The sequence below is a fragment of the Anguilla rostrata genome, chromosome 3, assembly GCF_018555375.3.
Source record: "Anguilla rostrata isolate EN2019 chromosome 3, ASM1855537v3, whole genome shotgun sequence".
NCBI lineage: Eukaryota > Metazoa > Chordata > Actinopteri > Anguilliformes > Anguillidae > Anguilla > Anguilla rostrata.
In genome coordinates, this window is record NC_057935.1 from 41,158,009 (window position 1) to 41,180,119 (window position 22,111).

Here is a 22,111-nt window from a genome sequence, read left to right on the forward strand (position 1 = left end):
ATTTACAGAGATGCTGATCAGGAAACACGGCCTAGTTCACCACTAGCTAAGAGGCCACGCTAACGTTGCAAGAGTACACCAGTCTCATCTCATCTTCCATGCGTATAGTTTGCTTCAATAAATGTTCTGAAAATCAAAAGATGTCTTTGTTTCTGTCTTCTAAATGGCTCACTGAGTCTTTGTCTTAGGCATGCGGCCAGGTGTGAATAGCCTACTTAGCTGGCAGGTCGTCCTACCCAATGCATATTCATTACAGAAAGGCCATTTGCCCTCCCATTCTCACCTGGTGTTGAAAAATAGTAGTCACAACACTAACTTTTAGCAATGTATTTTATATTTCTCATTGGATTTGCTAAAATATTTTGTCATCTTTTGATACCCAAGACCTTGATGAACACATTTCAGTGACCAAAAGTCTTAGTCACAATTGTTCAGTGTGCTTTATTACAACATTCCTGTGCATGTTCAAAACTACTGTTTACAGTTTGTGTGTTTTTAGAGCAGTTTACAATCCACACATGATTATGACCTACTTACTGCTGCCATATTATTGTAGCTGAGTCTGTGCTGAAAACAAAGATATAAAACACTTTGGAATCACTGTATATAAAGTTGATGAAATTTACACAAATGTCAGAGCATCGCACAATCACCAGTGTGCCTCATTTTACCCTTAGACCCCAGAGGGTTAAAAAAAAAAAAACAAAAAAAACCCTTTCATGTCACTTAGTACATGTTGCCCCATCCCAGCACTTTTTCGTAATTTGTATTTGTCCTAATACTGTAGCTTATTCTTCTGCCTAGTTTGTTTTGTAGAGGTTATGTCAGAATAGTGTTCACTGTGTGAACTGTGTTCTTGGCTAGAAATAGCTGTGCAAAATAAGTATTGTACCTTACTGAACCTGGGTTTAGCAGTTGTCTATGACCATGAAATGCACTTTTTGTACATCGCTTTGGATAAAAGCATCTGCCAAATGAATGTAATGTAATGGGCTGCTGTGGCTGTGGCACATGAAAGGTTTCAAAGTGTCCTCCTTTCATTCAGAACCTAAACCTTCAGAAGAAACAGTATGTCCTCCAAAAGTGGTTTCCATGGAGACAGGTGAGCTGCTTGTGCCTCTGTACAGACAGGTTCTCAGTGGGTTCAGTCACAGGACATTTAAGATGTAATACAATATCTCCTAGAGCCTGGAATTTGGCATAAATCCCTTTTTCTATTCCTTATCAACTCAGGCTTTGCTGTTGTTGATGTTTTCATGAAAAAGTCTCAGAATTGAACATACTCTAACTGTGTCCAATGTTGTTATTCCACGTGGGATTTGTTTTACAGCTCCCACAAAAGATTTGCTTCATTTTGGAAGGAAAGTCAGAAAGACTTAACTTAAGTGTGATGCATTTTTGGTATGATATGTGTGTGTGAACTGAAAAAGGTACATTGTGTAATTTGTATCACAGTCTAAATGTAAAATGTGATATTGAAAGAGCATTTTAACAAGCATGAAACTTGGCGAACTATATTTTTTGGTTTATTTTATGCGCTCATATATGGCAGTTGGTTGAAAATAGACACTTCATGCTGCAATCATGATAACGGCAATGACTATGCTGTGAAGTCTAGGTAGCAAACAACAAGGCTGAATCCTTTTGACGTAATTTGCATAGAAACTATACGCTCAGATCACCTAGTTTCACTCACTGTTGCCAAGCAGAATCGATAACGTTTCAGAAAACGTTAAAAGATTTAATTCAATCTCACTGGGAGTTTTGCTGTTTATTGAGGGTGTGACAGAAAATTTCGGTGCCGCTGACTGTAATCGTATGTTTTTTCACATTTACCGTTTGATTGAGCAAGTACCATTCACAGTACATTTTTATGGGTTAGTGCTGTCAGATTGTGCTAGCTACTTTACATGAACCTTATACGGCGATCAATAAAGGCTAACAGCACAGTACCACTTACTTCTTGTCACTTGTACCACCACTGTAATTAACTAAAAAAATTTACAGACTACCTTTTCTATGAGAAATGTGTTGTCGAGCTCATGCGCATACACTGCTGGCAACATTATAAAGCTCCGTTTTGCTCTCCGTACTATTTAGCTAGCTAGCTATGGCACGCCCTCACCTCTGTAACATTATTTGTTGTCCTCCATGTGTCCATACATCTGTATCGGCGGTTGTAGCTGTGTGTCCTTAGCTCCTATACATGCGTGCAGGATAGCATCCATATACGCTAACTAGGTTAACTAAAGTAGGCGATCCATACGTGCTAACTAGGTTAGCTAAAGTAGGCGAAACGCGAACATGTTAGGGTTAGCTAGAGTAACGGCGATAAAGCTGTGTTTAAAAATGTTGTGCCGTACCACCTACGCATGCGTCCTACTAAATGAAGCCCCACCTGCGCATGTATCCCACCGAACATCCCTCAAAGGTTGTCCGTGAGTGAGTGAGTGAGTGAGTAGGTGAGTGAGTGACTGACTGACTGACCAACTGACTGACTGAGTGAGTGAGTGACCAGAATTTGCCACGCATAGTCCACTGTGCCAGTCCATGTGCGCCGTGGGAAAAAGTGCTTAGTACAATGCATTTAAAACATCTTTGAATCTACCCCAACCCTAATTGTAGTTAATAAAATGAATCAGTAAAATGTTTTGGCAGTTTCAGTAATACTAGTCTTCCTTATCATCCATCTCTACTTCAATAAAATCTGGGTATCGGGGCCCACTGAGTTTTTGAGGGAACAAGTTTCAGAGGAAGCAGCGTAATGAAACGAAAACCAATGCTGCCTTCACTTGTTCGATAAAACCTTCGTATTAGGTTGATGGATAGATGTATTTATTCAATAACAGTACAAGAATCCATTTAAGTTGTGCTGGCTAGTCAGCTTATTAGGAAACCACTCCTCCATTTTCAAAGTCCCCTCACATAGGCTGTGTGCTTTATGACACAGCATGACCAATCCCTCGCTAGCTTTATGCCCACAGTCCAGCCCGTATACTCTTCTACCTCAGTTTCTGATCAATAGCTTGAACAGCAATGAACACACATCTTTTCATTATTGACAGTACAGAATTGATGGGTTTTTTTGGTGTTTTTTTTGCAGATCATTGTAAACTGCATGTGCAAGTCATTCTTACGGTCTGTGCATATGTTAGTTACATCACACCCACTGTTTAATCCTGGAACATCATAGCAGATGGGGAACCACCTCCACAAATAAAAGTTTCCCTAATTCCCATGTTTCGAAACGGTGATGCTAACAGTGTTAATTTCCGGGGTTTAAAAGGTATCTGCAAAAAAAACAAATGTTTCATAAGAACAATGTCCATCTCCTCAAATTACTAATTTTATATCACAATAAAAAAGTTTTTTTTTTCCAATATAGTGTTACCATGGGTTAAAAAGGTTGAACAAAGAAAACAGACAGTTTTAGTATTTTAAAATTGGGCTTAGAACAGAACAATAAGCAACTCTCGATCAATCCCATAATTTAGCAGATGTATAAAGCTAAGAAAAGAACTCTTAATGGTTTGAAGTTACACTGATAATTAGGACAAGCCATGGAATTAATTCATGCATGTAACATGGAAAGACAACCGTTGACTGTATGGAAAATGGTGATAGGAATGAAGCTTGCCTTGAGAGGCAAGCATGTTTCCTCATGAGACTAGAGGGGGTTTCCTATGATCACATACTGATGTGTGTTTCAGTTCACCAGGCTAACTGTGGACACAGGAAATCTCACTGAGTCACCTGATAACTGCCTTCAGTTGATCTGCCACTGTGAAGACAGACTGCCCGGCAGCCAAATCCCAGGATACGTCCTCTACAACTCATCAGCACAAACTTCACGATGAAGCACCACAGCAAGAGTCTCAAAACATGATTCATGTTCCAAAGCTCTAGAGTGCACTTCATCCACGCTGTTGTGAAGGTGACTCCCACTCAGAGGCCTGCAGTCGAGCTATAAACTCAGGCGAGGGCTTGGTTAGCTGTCAGGTCCCTGCTGGGGAATCCATCAGAACTCTTGGCCGAGACGGCTCGGCCGCACCCTCTTCCTGTACATCTGCTCTCACTTACTACTCTGGTGTGATGTCATAGCTATTTACTTGCGCTTTCCAAGGAAGCAGAGCAAAGTGTACTATCAGGCCAATGGCTTAACCTATGTAGTAAACTTATCTTTAAGGATAAATTACCTATACCATTGCACATGCTTTGTGGTAATACTGTGGTAATACATATGGGTGCGAAACAACAGTAGTGCATACTCAAATAACAACAAATGTAGTGAGCAATTATTGCGTAGCCTGCATATTTATAGTGTCATTTTCATTTAATGTTTTTATACATAAGCAAAATTTGTCTTCCATGACTTACACTTCAACAGTCCTTATTACATTAATATTTTTGCTTTTAGAGAAAGGTAATCTGTTGCATTACTAAGAAAATTACAGCCAATTACCAAGTCATGGCACATAACAGTATGACGATTTTAACCCAACCCAAACCTGTGTATTTTCATAAATTCATGTTTTGAGGGTTGGGAGGTGCAGTATAATAGCTTGCCTGCTTCAAAAGGCCAGTGCTCTCACGTTTGTTCTTGTATTTTTAGGGAAATGTGTATTGTACAAAGGGTCATGGTTCGCCAGAAGAGAATTTTAATGTGCAGACGCTCACAATATTTAGCCCACTACTACTGCATAATGGTACAAAGCTACACAGAGAGCATGCCGGATGTGAATTTACAGCTGGTGCTGAGATGTTTCAGCTCTACCCATCACTGCCTATATTTGGACTGTTAGAGATCATTTAGGAGAACATGCTGTACAGACACACAGATATTGGACATCCAATAAGGATGGCCACCTTGTGTGCGCTATAAACACATTTTTCTCCCCCGAGCACTTCTATACTTATACTGGTAGACATGTCCTCCATGAAAATGCAAGATAAACTTTTGATGATGTCAGAAAATATGTCTACTTGCCTTGAGATTCATACAGGAAAAATCACAGGTGCTTATAGGTACAGACATGTTTCTTGGGAGGGAGGGGGTGGTTATGGTAGCTTTGTTAAAAATATTCCTCAATGCAAAAAGTCTCACAGAGATAGTCCAATGACCTTGTTCTCATAGTATCCATGCTTCACCTTCTAAGGAACACTGAGTACTGGTGTAGTGAAAAATATACCAGATAATAAAATAATAGTCTAGAAAAACTGTTGTCACCATGAAGACAAGCTGTCCAGAACAGTATGGGCGTTTTGTACAGAGCGTTCAACATCACACACTCCGCCCAAAAAATTATGTGCTCATTCCAAGTGTGACTACATATCTGGGCAAACACACATACAAACTCCCTCTCCAGAGGAGTAAAATTCCAAATTGAATCTGTGCTTTCACACAGAAAAACATTTTTTGTGGATTGTTTTCGCGCAGTAATTGGTTACATTATGACAGCCAAAAGAGCATGCTTAAACAGGCACAGTATGGATGTCGCAAAAGTTCTGAAGAGAACAATGAACAAATAGCATTATATCAACATAATTACTCCAAACAGCTTCAGTAAGTTATGAAACCCACAGACACATTTTACCTCCTATGCTGCAATAAAAGGAAAACTGTTTTACAATTTAGCACTTTAACCCTAGGCAGTAAAGAAAACCACAACCTGACCAATGTACTGCCTGAAGCATCGCCCTTTTCCTCAGACAAGCCACACCTCTGTGCACATGCACACACACACACACATATAAATACGCATGCATACCCATACGCACAAAATCACATGTGCACAGCATATGTCTCCTGCCTGGAGACAGCAAAAATGGCTGCAGTGGTTTTTTTTTCTTGGTTTTGTTTTTTAAACTACAGGGCTAGCCTCCCCCGGTCCCCCTCATGTTCACAATTTCCCACCCGCTGTCCTCAATCTTGCATAGGGCTGCACAAAGCAAAGGCAAGAGCCATTTCAGCTCATGCCCTTCAAAGAGTCTGTGAACAACTCCTGCGCACAAAGACACACAAACATAAATACACTCATAAGCAACCCCCCTCCCCTACACAAATTCAACCTGAGTCAAACACAAATGTGTCAAATACATGTGTTCTCACTCACACACTCAAACCCTTTGGCAAAAAGCCAATCTATGACCAATCAATGAGGAGTGGTGCCCTTGGTGTCCAGACAGAATCATTATTTTTCTCACATTGCACATAAATATTAGCGAGAGATTCAATTCTACCCTTGCATGGTGTAAATAAAGGACAACTTGTGTCTGCCCACAATAATCCATACATAAAATACATACATAAAATGCTTCAGGGAGGTGGCTTTCTTAGTTTTGTTAAAATGTAGATGAAAATTATGGGCAAATTCAGTTTTGAGTTGTTAGAAGCAAGAAATCCTTAAGTCTCTGGCAAAATCTGTCAAACTGTCAAGACTTCAAACAGAGGAGCCATTTGCTATTTTAGCACTGAGAAATCACATGTTTTTGCAACTAAAAAAAACATGTGATTATAAACTACCATCCCACAGGAGTTCTGGAATCAAAAAAGAGGTCAATGCAAGTACTGCAGATTCACTTACCAAACCAGACACCACAAAAAAGGGTAGCTGTAAACCACTACAGTACACTGCCACACAAACGGTGCAATTACATTGTCCATTTTGTGAAATGCAGTAAATACTGCATTCTGGTTTCAGCTGGCCAATACTTTCTTATACTGAGGCAAAGGTTCAGGAGCCAGCTGTAATAATGGTCTTATTTTCTCACTAATAATCCCTCATTTAGTGCTGTGTTAAAAATAAGTGTAGCTCCGACCAAACACTGAGGTAGGTGGACACTAAGTAGGATCTGTCTGGTCTGCTGTGTGTTTTTATCCCTTAAATGTCAGCCCCTCTCAGGTTTAAGCGGCTCGAGCAGATGTGACCAAAGTTGTCCTTCTCACCCACCACCTGCACGGTATCAGGTCACTTGGAAAAGGGGGGATGGTGGACTGGTTGCTAGGTGATTTTGGGGGCAAGCGAGTGACAGTCCCTCATTTCAAAGGGTAAACAGGTTAAACAATATTAGTTTCAGCATTCAAGGGTCTAAGACCTGTTGTTATGGAGACAGTTCCTCTGGACAACATACCCCTGAATTCATTCAAAATGTGCCTAGGCACATTAAGGGCACATGCATTTCAATCATATCAGATTCAGATTCAACCATACAGTCATAAGGCTCATACGGGCCAGCCTTATACTCAAAAGGACTGAAAGTTCAGGAAACTGGAAAAGATAAGGCCTTAACTATGTGCTTCCCAAACTTTTTAAAAAGGCCTCTGTCCTTGTAAAGTATTTCCCAGTCAATGAAATTTATAAAATATACTACTACTGCTACTCACTACTACTTACAACTAATACTACAATTGCAACGTTTTGTTAAACCTGACCTATCAGATGTAACTCATAGTGGCAATCACTCAGTGAAAAGTAATTGCTATTGGCTAGACCTTCCGACTTCCTCTCCCCATGGAGAGAAAAATTGGCTTCATTATGTTACCATGCCAGATCAACACGGGAAAGATTTGTTTTGGTTCGACTGATTTACATACGCCCTTAAAATACTCAGAGGATTTTATTGAATCCAGCTCACTGTGTTTCTCATTGCAATTCTGCTATGACTTCATACTGGAAAATACAAAGAAAATAAAAGTGATCATGGTGCTTTCCTGGCCGCTGACAGTGCAAGTTCAAGACCAGATTGGAACATTTGCAAACTGGATGGTCCAGGGTGTGGTCTGTACATCTATCCCTATCCCAGAGAGCCTCAGAGAGGAAATATTCATAACCAGCGCTTTCTTTCTGTTGAAACACCAAAAAAGTAAAAATGTAGTATGGAAAATCTAAATTGACCAAGGACATATACACACCCCTGCTTAATAAATGTTAGACTGGCACTGCCAAGTTAGTCAACAGAATAAAACAGTGAAGGAATGGTCGAAATGTTCTTCTCAGTTATGAGGATGTTACCAAGTAATAGCACAGTGTGTGGTTACTCCTTCCTTAATCAATGGACTGTTATTCACACAAACCACACATACTATTAATATATCCAATAAAATATTATCCATCCAATAAATAAGGCATAGCACTAGCTATATTATACATAATAGTCATTTAAAAGAAATAGCCTACTATTGCACAAGTTTTTAGCAATTTTGAAATGTATTACAAACTATTAAAGTATAATTGATGTTTTATATATTATTATTATGACACTGAGACAAGCTAGTGATAGCCCAGTCAGCTCTCCTGGCCTTCACAGCAGCAAAACCATCATACTTCACGGCTCTTAATTTAGAATCAATCAGGCTCAATGGAGAGGACTACCCAGGCAACAGAAGACACTATCGTAGAGACACTATTGACCAGTATAAAACCTCAAGTAGCTCTTAGCTAATGTTAGTTTGTTGAAGCTCTGCTGCTCACATGGTTAAAGTTGCCAACAAATTGTATGGACAAAATCCATACATTTCTAAAACAACCAGAAACTTTAATCAGTTTTCATTGACATGAATCTAATAGCAGTAATTGGGTACTGTAGGACCTCAAGTTCAACTACCATGTATTTGGGTATAACATGAAAATATAAGGGAGTGAGAATGAATTAAGTACGATAATGATATTATTGTACAGTTTACACACTAGCTGAAAACAGAAACGTCATGTATTAGTTGGTATTTTTGCCATGTCCCCCACTTTGCTCCCTATGCCACAGCCCATCACACAAATTGCTACTGTAGTATCAGCAATAGTTTTCTAAAATAAAAATAGGGTTTTGACTAAACTCAACACACCCAACATTCAGTGAAATTAAATAATTCCTGGACACTGCATTGGCACATGTCGTGAGGGTCAGTAGATTTTGTTTGTCATATATGGACACTGCAGGAGCTACAGGGGTCAAATCAATTTTTTTATTTAAAACAAGCGCAAATCCGCAATAGCTCCGACCGCACACGCGCATGCATCCATGTGTGCATGCATCCACACACACACGCTCACACAAACACGTGACCTCTTCTTTGGCTCATGACCAACCTTTCCATAAAATCTTGTGCAAATCTGTGAATCCATTCGGGAGTTATGTGCCTTTTTGTAATAGGCCATGCCCATCGCCACACCCCCTCTTGGTCAATCGGCCTTGAAAGTTACTCATCTCTACCTTCAGTCATGACCAACGTCCATGCCAAATTTCAGCCTCCTGGAGCGAAAACTGTGGCCGCTACGGGGTGGGACACTTTTTGTGGACCAACTGACCAACCAACCAACCAACCGACAGACAGAGCTATAGAGCTGCGGTCGCAGCTAAAAAAACAAAATTATTAAGCTACACACAATCATTCTGTAAATCTAAATATATTCATATGGAACAGCAGGGAATTCCAAAATAAATATTGAATTCCAGTGTTTTATTATAAGCTTTTCATATTTTCTAGAATATGAAAGATATAAGCCCCATAAATTTGTTTTTTTATATGTATTATATGCATACCTAAGAGATGAGCAACATTATTAACATATTTGTCCAGATTACCTGGTAATTTAGACGAAACCTCATGTAAATATAACTTTTCAACTGCATTTCCTGCCAGTGCAACCATACAATATTATCTCATTATGAAGCTAAATGGTTTGCTTCCTGTTCAAGCTCCCAGCTCCAAATGTTTAGCCATTCATGTTTTCCATAGAGCTTTGTCATGAGACAAAAAACTGATCTTTATAAACAGCAGTAACTTTAAGACAAATAACATTCAACACATAAATCAGGTCTATGTACACAAATCTGACCAAGGCTCTAACAGACAATGTGAGTTTCTAATACATGACGCTAGTCTCAGGAGAAAGCACCACCTCTCCTATGGTTTAAAAACATTCAAGCAGGGGATTTGTAACAGACAGAAATGACTATCATGCCACATTAACAATACTTAAAATGCAATTAACTTTGTACTACATGTTTCCAACATCTGCCAGCCAAATTTCAAAAACATGTGTCCTGACATCTATTTTCCACATGAAAATCAGTTCCAGAGAAGGAAATGTTTACTTTGTAAAGCAATCCTACCTTCAACATATCATCACACCTTAAAACTCAGTCTAAAACCAAGCACACCAAGCACATTTGTAAGCGAAGACAACTGTTGTAGCAATTGTTTGTGACTGCAACTTTTTCAGTAAACAATATCGCTGTTACTTACGCGACTGCTCTCTTTGGAAAGTTTAAAATTCATCCACTTGGGCATTGCGTGTACTCTGTAGCGCTCTTCTCTAACAGTGCTGGGAGAAGGGCAATGGCTCTGTAAAGCCCTGACCCTGCCGTTCACGTACTGACTGAATGACTGCTTCAACACCTGAGGCGCTATTACTGAGGGGAAGATAGGGAGAGTAACAGGGAGAGTGACAAAGAGAGGTGGGAGGAGAGAGAGAGACAGAGAGAGAGAGAGAGAGAGAGACGCCCTGCCCTGGGCAGAAAACCAAGACGTCCAAGTACAGGAGGCAGGCACATGAGGAGAAACTTGTGACTCACAGAAGGACTTACTTGCTCACTAATCAAATAAGTCATTGGTTTTGAAGAAGGAAAAGAAAAAAAAAATCTTTTGCAATAGAGGGTTATGCAGGTGTATGAACTTTGATCTCAAGAGAGCACAATCTTTTCTATTCTATACCATAAACCCCCACAGTAAAACTGAGCCAGACTAAGAAATAGTGAAAAAAAAACATAAGAGTTTAGACCACTTAAATAAGATAATTTACTATTAGTTAAACAGTAACTAACTCAGTGGTATACAGGTTGTCAAAGTTGTGCATGCTCACTTTATTTTCATTGTGGTTTAAGTCTCCAGGGACTTTGAGTAATCAGACTTCTCAAACTGTTGCATTTATTTCACCCGCGATGTCGTGAGTGGAAACTGTTGAGGGAAACAAGAGGTTCACCACAGAAACTGCTGTCTAGAATGCACAGAATCTGCTGTTTTTTGTAACCATCAGCAATATACAACGAGCCCTGCAGAATCTTTCTGAACCTTTCTGAAGAATTCCAGGCAGCAATCCCAGCTCTTGTGTCTCAAGGAGCAAAAAACATCCACGCATACACCCCAAGAAAAGGAGTAACCAGGGTTTGAGCAGGCAAGTGGTACTTATGCTAGTGCAGAGTGCCAAACTGCCCGTCTGGACAAAACACCAGGACGCCACGGGCTTGGAGGGCAGCCAGTGGCCTAAACGATGATTCATTCACAGAAAACAGCAACATTTGTTTGTGTTCACGCAGGAACCCGGCTGCGCCAGTGAAGCACGAGTGCACAAGCCTAGTGTTCATTCACTAGCACAGAAGAGTAAAATAAACACAGCGTGTTTGTTCTGGCCATGCCCTGGTTTCACATTCTGCTGGTGATGATGAGTAAATAAGGCAGGTATAGAAAGCTATTTCCTTTTCTTTGTAGGGACATTATTTAGAGTATCTTTCCTCTGTTACAGTATCTTATTTATGCCATGTGTGCACATGCTAGTTTTATTTAAAATATGTTGTATTTTACATTACATGTGTGTCTGTAATACTGTACATATCACTGCAGGAATACATTACATTATCAGAAATACTGTATATATCATTTCACTTGAAAGGAATTCTACATCTATCTCCGTAGTTTTCTATTATATATCTGCTCATCTTTCAAGTGTGCATTAATAGAGCTCTAAACAGAACCATACTAATTCAACAGTATAGAATACTGAATACTTTTTATGATGATACACTTTCTGTGCCAGAGCAGAGTTTGATAACTGCTAAGGGTAATGTGTGTCATGTACAACAGAACATTCATTCATGTCGATACTGTTAGGGAATGTCAAGCTTTTCGGGACTATACTGAACAGAAAATGAACACACATACATTCCTAAAAAGTGGACACATTAAGAAGAGAAAGGATGTGATGTCTCAGTGATCTGTAAACAGCTAACAGCATGACAGGCAGATGAAAACAAAACCTCAACCCCACAAGAGGTAGAAGTAGTCTCGTCAAGTGCTCATGTTCTGAAAACAATCTATATCCTTCAATCCAACCATATTCAGCTCAGTTATAACTAGGCCCTCACTGGTGCCTTGCACACACTGATGCCTTACACCCTGTCACATATGCAGGAATGTATGCATGCAGAGTATGCATTTTGTAAAAAGGAGAGCGAGTTTCCCTCTCTGCACGCCCTTGGTGTGATTAGAACCAGCACTCTTCAACAGAGAAGAATTCTGGGCCTCAGCCCCAGCCACACTGGATGGGCCAGATGGCAAGATAAAAGAACACTTGGCAGAGTGTTAATTTGCTGTAGAGGCATCACAGTCAGCTACATGTAGGAGATACACACCTCTAACACTCACAAATGTCTCATCTCCGCAAGATACACACACACAAAAACACCCCTAAACTTGTATCTCCGACAGACACAGATGCAACAATGATTACAAAAGTCTTACATCCTAGAAACACACATATGAACACCCACAAAGTCTTACAATAAAGGCCAAACATCCATACACACTACACCCTCAGAAGCCTGGACATGGCCACACTAACAACCCCATACTATCTTAACTTTCAGAGATGCAGAGTAAACATTTCAACTCACTGAAAGGAAAAATAAAATTCTTGGATTTACCTTAGCTGTAGATGTATCATGTTAACATTTGAGACAAAATGTAAATATGCACGTTTGTATTGTATACCCTCATCCTTCATAAATACAATGCTTCATTCCCTTACCCTGAATAAATTCTACATTTCTGAACTTTTAATTGATTTAATTTCAAGTCAGTAAAGAGGTGTACAGCTAAATCACTCCACAACCATGGCTACAAATTCATTTTAACTACACTCAATTTCAGGAGTAAATTCTCGGACAATGTTAGCACATGCACTACAAAAATGTTCTGTGTTCCTACCTTGTCACTGTCAACCGTGTTCTGTGAAGTTCTGGAGGCTATGGAGATAGTGTCGGGCTGGCTGCTGCCGTCACCCTGACTGTCTGCATCATCCCCTGTGTCCCTGGAATAGGAGTCACACAAAATACCAAATAAAACATTTGATTGCAAACATCAGTCAAAAGAACCAAAATATATTATTAGTGGCTCCACACTGCAATAATTCAGAAGGCAGAGCTTTCAGTGAAGAAGTTTCTAATTTGGAGGATGTGGATAGGCGTTCCTGTTATTCACAGAGATTCTTACCTTTTGTTGTTATTACGCTGCTTGGCAGGTGTTTTAGGCATGTGGATGGGCTCTTTAAGTGGCCCCTTCAAGTGGACCATCCTCTCTTGAATCACCTCACGGATATTTTTGATCCACTCCTGTTTCACCTCGATGCTGGATGCCTGTGGAAGAAAAAATAGCCGCCACCAATCATGTTTATTGACAGTTTATGCTTGTCAGAGACAACATGGCTGCTGCCAGTCATACTGTATGCACTCACCACTGAATTTTATGCTTGTAGGAACATGGCCACTGCTGATCATATCTATTCATATCTATTAATATTATGCCAACTGAAGAGAACACGTCCATTCATATTTAGTCTGCCCAGAAGTCTGCACATTCAACATCAAATTCTCAAGGAACATGGAAATATGTTCGCATCCACATGAATATCCTACTTAATGAGCAAAGCTACACATTGACCACACATCTTATCAAATCAGTGTTTAACATGCTTCAGATTGTAAACAGGAAATGTTCACTTTCCTGTCAGGTGCACCCTTCTTTCGTCACTGAGTTCTGAAGTAAATCTGAGGTTGAGATGCAGAAGCAGCAGCAGCGATGGAGATGCTTTTCACAGCATGTAATTAATTATCCAGGCCTTTCAGCATGCACTCAGAGTAACTGGGCTCCTGTCATCCCAAGAGGATATAACTGGGAATAGGTGTTGGATTTGAGAGTGCTGAGTTTGAAAAACCCATTCACGCAGTGTGGAGGTGGCAAGTGCTGTTTCTTCAAGCTCTGTAAAATCTCACTTTCCACTCCAACCCACCTCATATTCCTTATAGCCCACCATCGGCCAGATCCAGCCACCAGTTTTTACAGGGTAGGGTACAGATCAGGGTCAAATACAGATATTAATGAAGAATTTCTTTTTTTATTTGTATGTATTTGAAATAATTGTAAATGAATGGGCCCAAACAAATGATTCCTATTTGAAGCAAATACTTTCATTAGAAACCAAATACTTGTAATATTTCAAATTATTCAAAAAATGAATTCAAATATTATTTCAAAGAAATATGAAATATTTCAAGAATTTCCAAATAAGTCATTCAAATACTTTTCAAATAAATTTCAAATACTTTCATCTAATACAGTGCCCAGGAATGTAGCAGCTTTTATAAAGATGGCTATCATAGTCTGGGCTCCACCCACTGCCAGGTGAAGGGACGTTGTGGCCCAATGTTGATTGACAACACCACTGGAATTAATCAGCCAATTAACCTCCTGTTATGTTGAGTCAAATTGACCCTTTTAAAGTTTGAAAATCTAGGAAAAATATTAAAATTATTTTTTCAGTATGAAACTTCTTCTACTGGCCTTAATTAGTGTAATCAACATTTTAAATGAAAATGGTTCATTTCATGTATTTGCAAACCCCCCCTGTATGGGGATTGACCCGGGAACATTTTTGCTGTACCTAAAAAATGAACAGAACAGGAGGGTTAACACTGCTATGTTTGAGTGCCAGTTTGAGCACACCTGGGTGGAGTGTTTTTTTTTTTTGAAAGTTGTATTGTGTGCTGTGTACAGACCAGCCTTGTGTTTTTACCCCCAGTTATTTGACAATCTCTTCTGGCTACCAACCTATCTGAAAACTCACTGACTAAAATTAAGATGAAGGCCGCTCGATTGTTTGTATTATGGCACCTGTGAGATCTAAGATTCTTGAGCTCTATGACCAGCCAGAGAATACTGAAGGAAACTTTAAAGCTTCTGGCAGGCATTGGAGTCACCTGTGACCCCAGTCAGAAATTTGTCTTTCTCATTTAAAGATTTGTTACCAAAACATTTGTGATGTGTATGTCTACATATAAGATTGATTTCCATTATATTGTATATACATATTTTATATTTTATTATATGTTATATACATAGTATGGCGAAATTAAATTAGTGTTTGCATCTATGTGATACTAGAAAATGAAATTATGAAATTTTCAACTCATTGTATAATACAAAATTACTGGAGAAAACTAGGGGTAGTAACCATGAAACACAATTAAATTAACAGTTTAAAAAGATCATCACATAGATGTAACTGGTGAGTGTTCAGAGTACAATTGTTGTAGGAGACATTAAACTTTAGATGATGTAATGCATTTATTGAAGATAAACAAGGTAAGAAACAAAGGTGACAATGGAATAGGATCCATAATGTCCAGAACTATTTTTGCAAAATGCACGAAATATCAAACGGTAAAATGCTTTGATGAAATCTGTATGTTTTAACAAAGACACACACTGTCATCGATGCATTGCACCTGCCATGTCTTTAACTGACACTAGAGATAGGTTGGCTAACTGTGAGTGAGCAAGTGACTGAGTTGGTGACATCACAGATCTATGAGGTGTTTAGCATTTAGAAATGCCCTGGAGTTAAAAAATTACCCCATATGGGAATTGAAAGCTACTGATAGAATTTGCAATACATCCATAAATTAAATACTCTAGTAATTGCACATCCACATTGTTTCAAATAGTTTCTAATTCTTTGCTTTCAAATATGTCAAATAATCCATAAAAGTGTTAATGGACCTTCCATTCGTAATTGGGAACAATCTTTGGGAATCCCTGAGCTGCAAGTAGTGAGTAAATGAAGTGGCTATTAGGGACTGGGGTATCCTTCTACATTACACACTGGGAAGCTGACAGAAGCAGAGCGCACAGCAGCATCCAATTCACCAAACATTTGGTCTGACATGGTTGTTTAGTGAAAAACAAAAATTTGGAAGAATGAGAAGAAAATGGTTTTGGTGAACTTTTTTTTTAAAGAAAATGCTTTGGTAACACTTTACAGTAAGGTCACATGAATTGGCATTAACTAATGTAGCTGTTAACATCAATTAATGATGTACGAATACATTAATTAATCATGAAATGTAGTTATCAGTTAACAAATACATTAACTAATGCATAAGTTACATGATTATTTATACATTATACATGTATACATGTTTTTTAATCGCAACATGAATTGGCATTAACTAATGTAGTTTTTAACATGAATTAATGATGTACAACTACATTAACAACTACATTAGTGAAGTTAGTGTCAGTTATTGTAAAGTATTACCAATGCCTTTTATACAGTGCCAAGCAAAAATGATTTGAACAGAATCGCAATTCACCTGTCTGGTTTCCCTTTTTCCAAAGCTGTGTGAAAAAGGCATGGAAAGGTCTTGGAAATAGTAGTGATTACATGTATCTTTGTCTATTATCACAAAACAAGTCGAACGATGTAGGAGTACATTTAAAAAATCAGCACTAGAGTGTTACTTTTGTTTTCCCATAGACTCAGCGGTCCCTTTGGGGCTGTGTTGGGGAGATGTAATTAGCTCGCCCTGAATCATGACACTGAAATTCTGTTGAACAGGCAATTTTTTAAGCCTCCAAATAACAACTTAACTTCTGGTCCTGGTACACAAACCAGATGAACCAGGGTAGAGAGGTGATAAAGGCCCAACAGGACTGCCTCATCAACAGACAGTATGAAGCCATGTGCCAACTGAGAAATTGCAACATGGATACTGCTTCTACAACTGCTTATTCACACTGTTGAGAATAATACATTAAATAGTATGGGAGCTCAGTCTCAAGGTCAAAAAATGGCCAACTGTATCAGGACATGGCAGAGACTGGGTTCTCTGTGGAAGATGTGCAGTGATACTATCAACCAATCACATCTCTCTACTCTGTTCCAAGAGGCCTCTATCCACAGTCAAGCCACATTCGAAATGCTCCACACTGCAAGGAACATACCTTTAGGACGGTCTTGTTGTCGGATGAGGGGGTCCTTCCTGCCCACAAGGCAAATTTACAAGGGTCTCCTTCAATGTGCTCTGTCACCCCCAGCTCTGATGTCTAACAGCAGATAAGCACACATATATCATTTATTAACTTTATGTCAACAGTTCAGAAATTGTCCTTGTACAATTTATATCAGCGACAGTTATTCCACTATTAATATATCAGTAGCATATAAAATTTATAATATAATAATTTTGGTAAATTAAATTTTGCTGTTGCGAGAACTCCTTATCTCTTCAACTGGATATATAACCAAGTAATGCTAAGATTTCTGTGAGTTTTTACATTTTTCTATGAGTTTTTAAATAAACGTTTCGATAGTATGTTGTACAATAAAAAACACCTTTTAAATACAAAAGCATACAAAATCCTTCCACAAATCAAATTAATTGAAGTTTAAATATTATATATTCACACAAGCAGGTTCGGGAAGGGGTTATGCCTTATACCTCTGAAAAAAAAGAATATTCAGGGTAATCCATCCTATTTTGCAAAAAAAAAAAAAAAACCATGAGCAACACAATCTACAGTTTCATTTTCTGTGGAGTCCCTATAGACAGCATTCATGTGAGTGAAGCAGCTGGTCTCGGTCAAGTATGCATTCTTTGATAACAAATACATTAAAACAACATTTCTTTTCCTCATATACTCAATACTCTCACTCATGTTATAGTGATTTCGCCAAAGTTTTATGTGAGTATATATATATATATATATATATATATACATATGCATTTGCAAGCATGTGTGGTGATGTGATGTTATTTTGCGTGCCACATGTAGCTATGCCTCAGGTGCCCTGATTGGAGAACAGAACAGTGTGTCCTTGTGGTGAGCAATGGGGAGGGGGCATTGGCTGGGAGCACACCAGGAGCTAATCAGCACTCAATGCTTTCTGCAGTGCAGGTAGGGCTTCACATATCCATACCCATAACAGACAAGACAAACTAATCAATCACCAATCTCCTTGGGCTGCCGGGTTAACAAAGCACCTTTTTCACTGTCCAGTATTTGCATTAGTTTCCTTTATGTAACATGTATTATCATCACTATTTTAAACTATTCACTAAATTTTAAATAGTGTGTATTACTACAAAATATGTAGAATACTAGCAGAATAACAGTGAAAATTAAAGTTCTCTCAAGCCATCCATTATTTTATGGTTATGCTGCACAAAGTTTAATAATAAGGGCAACCTGTAGGCCCCGTCCTGCCCAGAGACATGGAAGCCCCCTCCCACAAAAGGACCTAGTGAAACAGAAGGCCACGCCCAGAAAAACAGAACACCCTGGCCTACCAACAGCCTGGTCTTGTAGACATATTTGGTCCGTCCTGCAGAGTCTTTTATCTCCTTGCTAAAGACCAGCGATATCTCAAAGAGGAAGAGGTGGCGGTCCCGGCCTTTGCGGATCAGTGACTTGGGGTCCCAAACTTGGAAAGTGTCTTGAAGAATGAGTTCCCCATGGACCTCAAGAGTCTCATCAAATCCTAGGGGACAAAGCCAGTAGAGGATTGTAAAGTGCAAGACTATCAGGGTGACTATCAAATTCAACAACAATTGAACCCGTAGCTCATTTATGCACTTTCAGATGTGTGTCAGATCTCCAATTTCAAATACTTAGCCCTTCCAGCATGTTAATGCACCTCACCTTCCAGCATGCTGACATGCATGGCATCATTGGCTCTCTTGGGGACACTCAGCATCACCTCCAGCCCATCCTTAAGCTCACCTTTCCCCTCCTCACTGCATGCCAGGAGCTCCTGTCCAAATAAAAGCGCAGCCACCGCCCTGTAAGCTCAGGAAGGTTACCACGAATATGCACAAATTGAAATTCACTCTTACTTTCAGGCAGGGAAATCAATAATATCGACAGTATTAATTATTCCATTCTATGGAGGTTGTACTACGGTTCTTCAGATCTCCCTCCTGAATGCTGATAAGAATAAATCCAATACTTAACAGTTTTGATCAAACAGACATTTGAACACTGATCCAAGTTATTTATGTCTGATCTTATGCTCAATAACTCGAATAATCCTACAGCTGTTCCTTAATTATGTTTGTTCAGTCACACATTCTGTTGTGCTGCAAGGGTACAGTCAGCAGTGTGCCAAGGGAAGAAAAGGGCTCATAACCAAAAGACTGGAGGTTCAATTCCCACATGGAGCACAGCTATAGTACAGTACTGCTAAGCATGATTGATTGATTTCTTTAGCAAATATCCTCTACACTGGATAACATATAAACAGTTGGGTATGTAAGATTTCCCAAATCACTATACTATAATCAACATTAATGATACATTACAGTTTTGAAGTGATATATACAATACATGCACTGAATAAAATATATTTGTAAATGTATTATTTATTATATATAATGCAATATATTTATCAGGTCTGAAAGTAAAAGACTCACAGCAGTAAATACGAACACAACTTTCCTGTTCTGAAGTCTATATTAAAACATTAGAAATTCACTGATAAGCATTAGCATGTTTAATGCACCTGGGTATTGATTCCTAGCCATTGATTCGTCCTTCAGACAGGAAATTTGCATCTGAAAGCCATTCTGTACAACATTCCCTGAATAAGTGCTGTCACACAGCTCATTCTGAAATATGCCAGCAACAAAGACTACTGCAGAGCATGGAGGAAGACTCCACAAAGAAACAGCCATCGGTGAGAATACGCCAACACACAGAAATGGAGAGTGCATATCACCATCATATCTCAGAGTTCCCAGCTTATTGTGATGTCCTGTACCTTAAGCAGGAGCTGATACTTTGTGATCCTTTGTACCGGCTTGATCAGGTAGGAGGAGATGGAATTTGACAGGTTGTGCCTTTGCTGAATTTCCTGTGAACAGAATGCAAGGTGTGACTAAGATTTATAACGATGTGCAAAATGAGTTTCCACCACCAGCAATGTACTTTTAAGCGTGTCCTGCTTAATCCAGTTCAGATGATGGAGAATATAATAGGCACTGGCACTGACAGCGGTCCAGGTCAGAATGAAAGGAACTCTGTGGCACCACCTACAGGCAGCTCATATCATTGGGATGCAAAATGCTGCAATGCATTTTATCAGGAATCATTAAAAAAATCTTTTAATAATACAGCAATACAAACTGAGATTACAATTATAATAAAAATGAAAGATCAGGTTAACTGAAACTCACATCAAAGAAACTCCCAGCGTGCTCCAAGATTAGCTGGCTGGAATCAGGCTTGTTTTTACAATATGTCACATACATATGGAATTTATCCGCCTTGCAAAGAGAAAGAGTGACACGAGATTACTTGAGAACAGGCATATTATGCTTCTATATTTACAGACAGAGATACTTTTTAGTGCTTTACTTTTTAAGAGACATCTTAATACAATTGTATTGTATTAGTATCAAATTTCTTCCATAATGATTTCAGTCTCTAAGGTTTCCTTGTAAACTTCACAGTAAAACACTATTAGACAGCATGACCATTTGAATTGCTCATTGTTCAAATGGCATTATGAGCCAGCAGAGGCAAATTAGGACCTTACCCATGTGACAAAACAGTGACCCACATCCTCTGGTAACTGTTCATAATTCACCAGTTCTTTAAGGAAAATGCTGCAATAACAAATTAAATTAAATACCACTTATACACATTATCTATTATGAGCCATGCTTATTAATATCTCATAATTGGCTAATCACCAGAGAGGCAGCTAATCAATATACAATATTGATTACCAAATTTCACTGTGTAAACTATGAACATTGTAAGTCTGCCAATGGTTATTATGTACCTCTAAATATCTAACACTATTTTATCCTTACAGCCAATACACTGAGAAGCTCTTAAGAGTTTATCCGAAACAACTATACAACTAAAAACCTGTTTGAAATTCTTACTTGTTATGGAAATCATAGATTTCCTGAATATTTCCAAAGATGATATGCTCCTTGTTAATGATTCCTGGTGGAACTTCTTCTACCCCACTGGTCATCTCCCACATGTAGGTCTAGAGGTACACATTAAGGGAATACACATAAATAACCATCCCAGAAAACGCTGACTTAACCTGAGTGCATTGTGTGATAGCTAATTGTTGGTCCCAAGCCTTCTGGAGACCATCCATACCTCATATCTCTGTACAATACACAAGTAACATTGTGTTGTACTTTTCTGAGTTATACACTCTTGTGCAATGCTGTTTAAGTATAAAATAATTATATAAATATATAAAAATAAATATAAAATAAGCAAAAACACTTACCTCTAAACATTCATGCAAGTCCCTGACATAGGCTTTTTCAGTTTGTAGGAGTTCAGCCATTATAAACCTTGAATCATAAAAGAACATAAGAATGTCAATACTCTGCAAAGTGAAGAATAATATTAACCCAAGAAAAAATATTACATTTATATTTTAAAATGATTAAATTTACACTTTAAAATATCCCCTTATATTTTAGAAACACGTATTAATTTGGAAGACACTTTTGTCCAAAATTACTTTCGAGGTCATTATTTATGTAATTATATCCATATGTGTTAACAATAATATACTGTACTGCAGTATTCCATTCAAACTGTACCACTGTTAGCTTAAACCTATAGAATATGAGCAATAGGAATGTGGTAGGGATATGTAACAAAAATATAATTTTAACTCTGTTGTATGCTATATGAGAAAGGACTTAAACACACTCTTTCTTCCTGGCTGACTTCCTCTTCTCCTCATTGACCTCGTGGTTGGGGTCGCGCAGTTTCACCTCACGGTCGGTCAGGCTCGCTGGGATTATGTCCAGCTCCAGGTCTTTATTATCCTATAAAAAAACAGGCTATTTGTGACACACTCTCCTGCTCTGTGTATGGATACGTATGCGTTTGTGCATGTGTGTGTGCGTGTGTGTGTGCGCGTGTCTTTTTCTGTGTGAGCATGTGTGTGCGTATGTGTGTTTTAATCCTTTGGGGGCAGGCTGGCTTCTCCGATAGGCCAGTAGCATGCTACCCTGTAGA

At 38.8% G+C, this 22,111-nt stretch overlaps 1 protein-coding gene across 6 annotated transcripts in view; it reads right to left on the reverse strand.

The window, feature by feature from the left end:
* LOC135250850 (kalirin-like) overlaps window positions 1-22,111 on the reverse strand; it is a 153,512-nt gene that overhangs the window by 39,358 nt on the left and 92,043 nt on the right. For 3 of the 6 annotated variants that reach the window (XM_064327610.1, XM_064327609.1, XM_064327611.1), the window contains 11 exons: window positions 21,800-21,918; window positions 21,366-21,432; window positions 21,001-21,110; window positions 20,646-20,715; window positions 20,284-20,373; window positions 19,869-19,961; window positions 18,752-18,863; window positions 18,400-18,590; window positions 17,054-17,155; window positions 13,265-13,407; window positions 12,980-13,082 (listed from right to left, as the gene is read on the reverse strand). In XM_064327610.1, the coding sequence (XP_064183680.1) occupies window positions 12,980-13,082; window positions 13,265-13,407; window positions 17,054-17,155; window positions 18,400-18,590; window positions 18,752-18,863; window positions 19,869-19,961; window positions 20,284-20,373; window positions 20,646-20,715; window positions 21,001-21,110; window positions 21,366-21,432; window positions 21,800-21,918 (1,200 nt within the window). Of the gene's footprint in view, window positions 1-6,584; window positions 6,698-10,243; window positions 10,426-12,979; window positions 13,083-13,264; window positions 13,408-13,505; window positions 14,177-17,053; window positions 17,156-18,399; window positions 18,591-18,751; window positions 18,864-19,868; window positions 19,962-20,283; window positions 20,374-20,645; window positions 20,716-21,000; window positions 21,111-21,365; window positions 21,433-21,799; window positions 21,919-22,111 lie in introns of those variants that run through there. The other 3 variants (XM_064327612.1, XM_064327613.1, XM_064327615.1) reach the window with 3 other exon arrangements.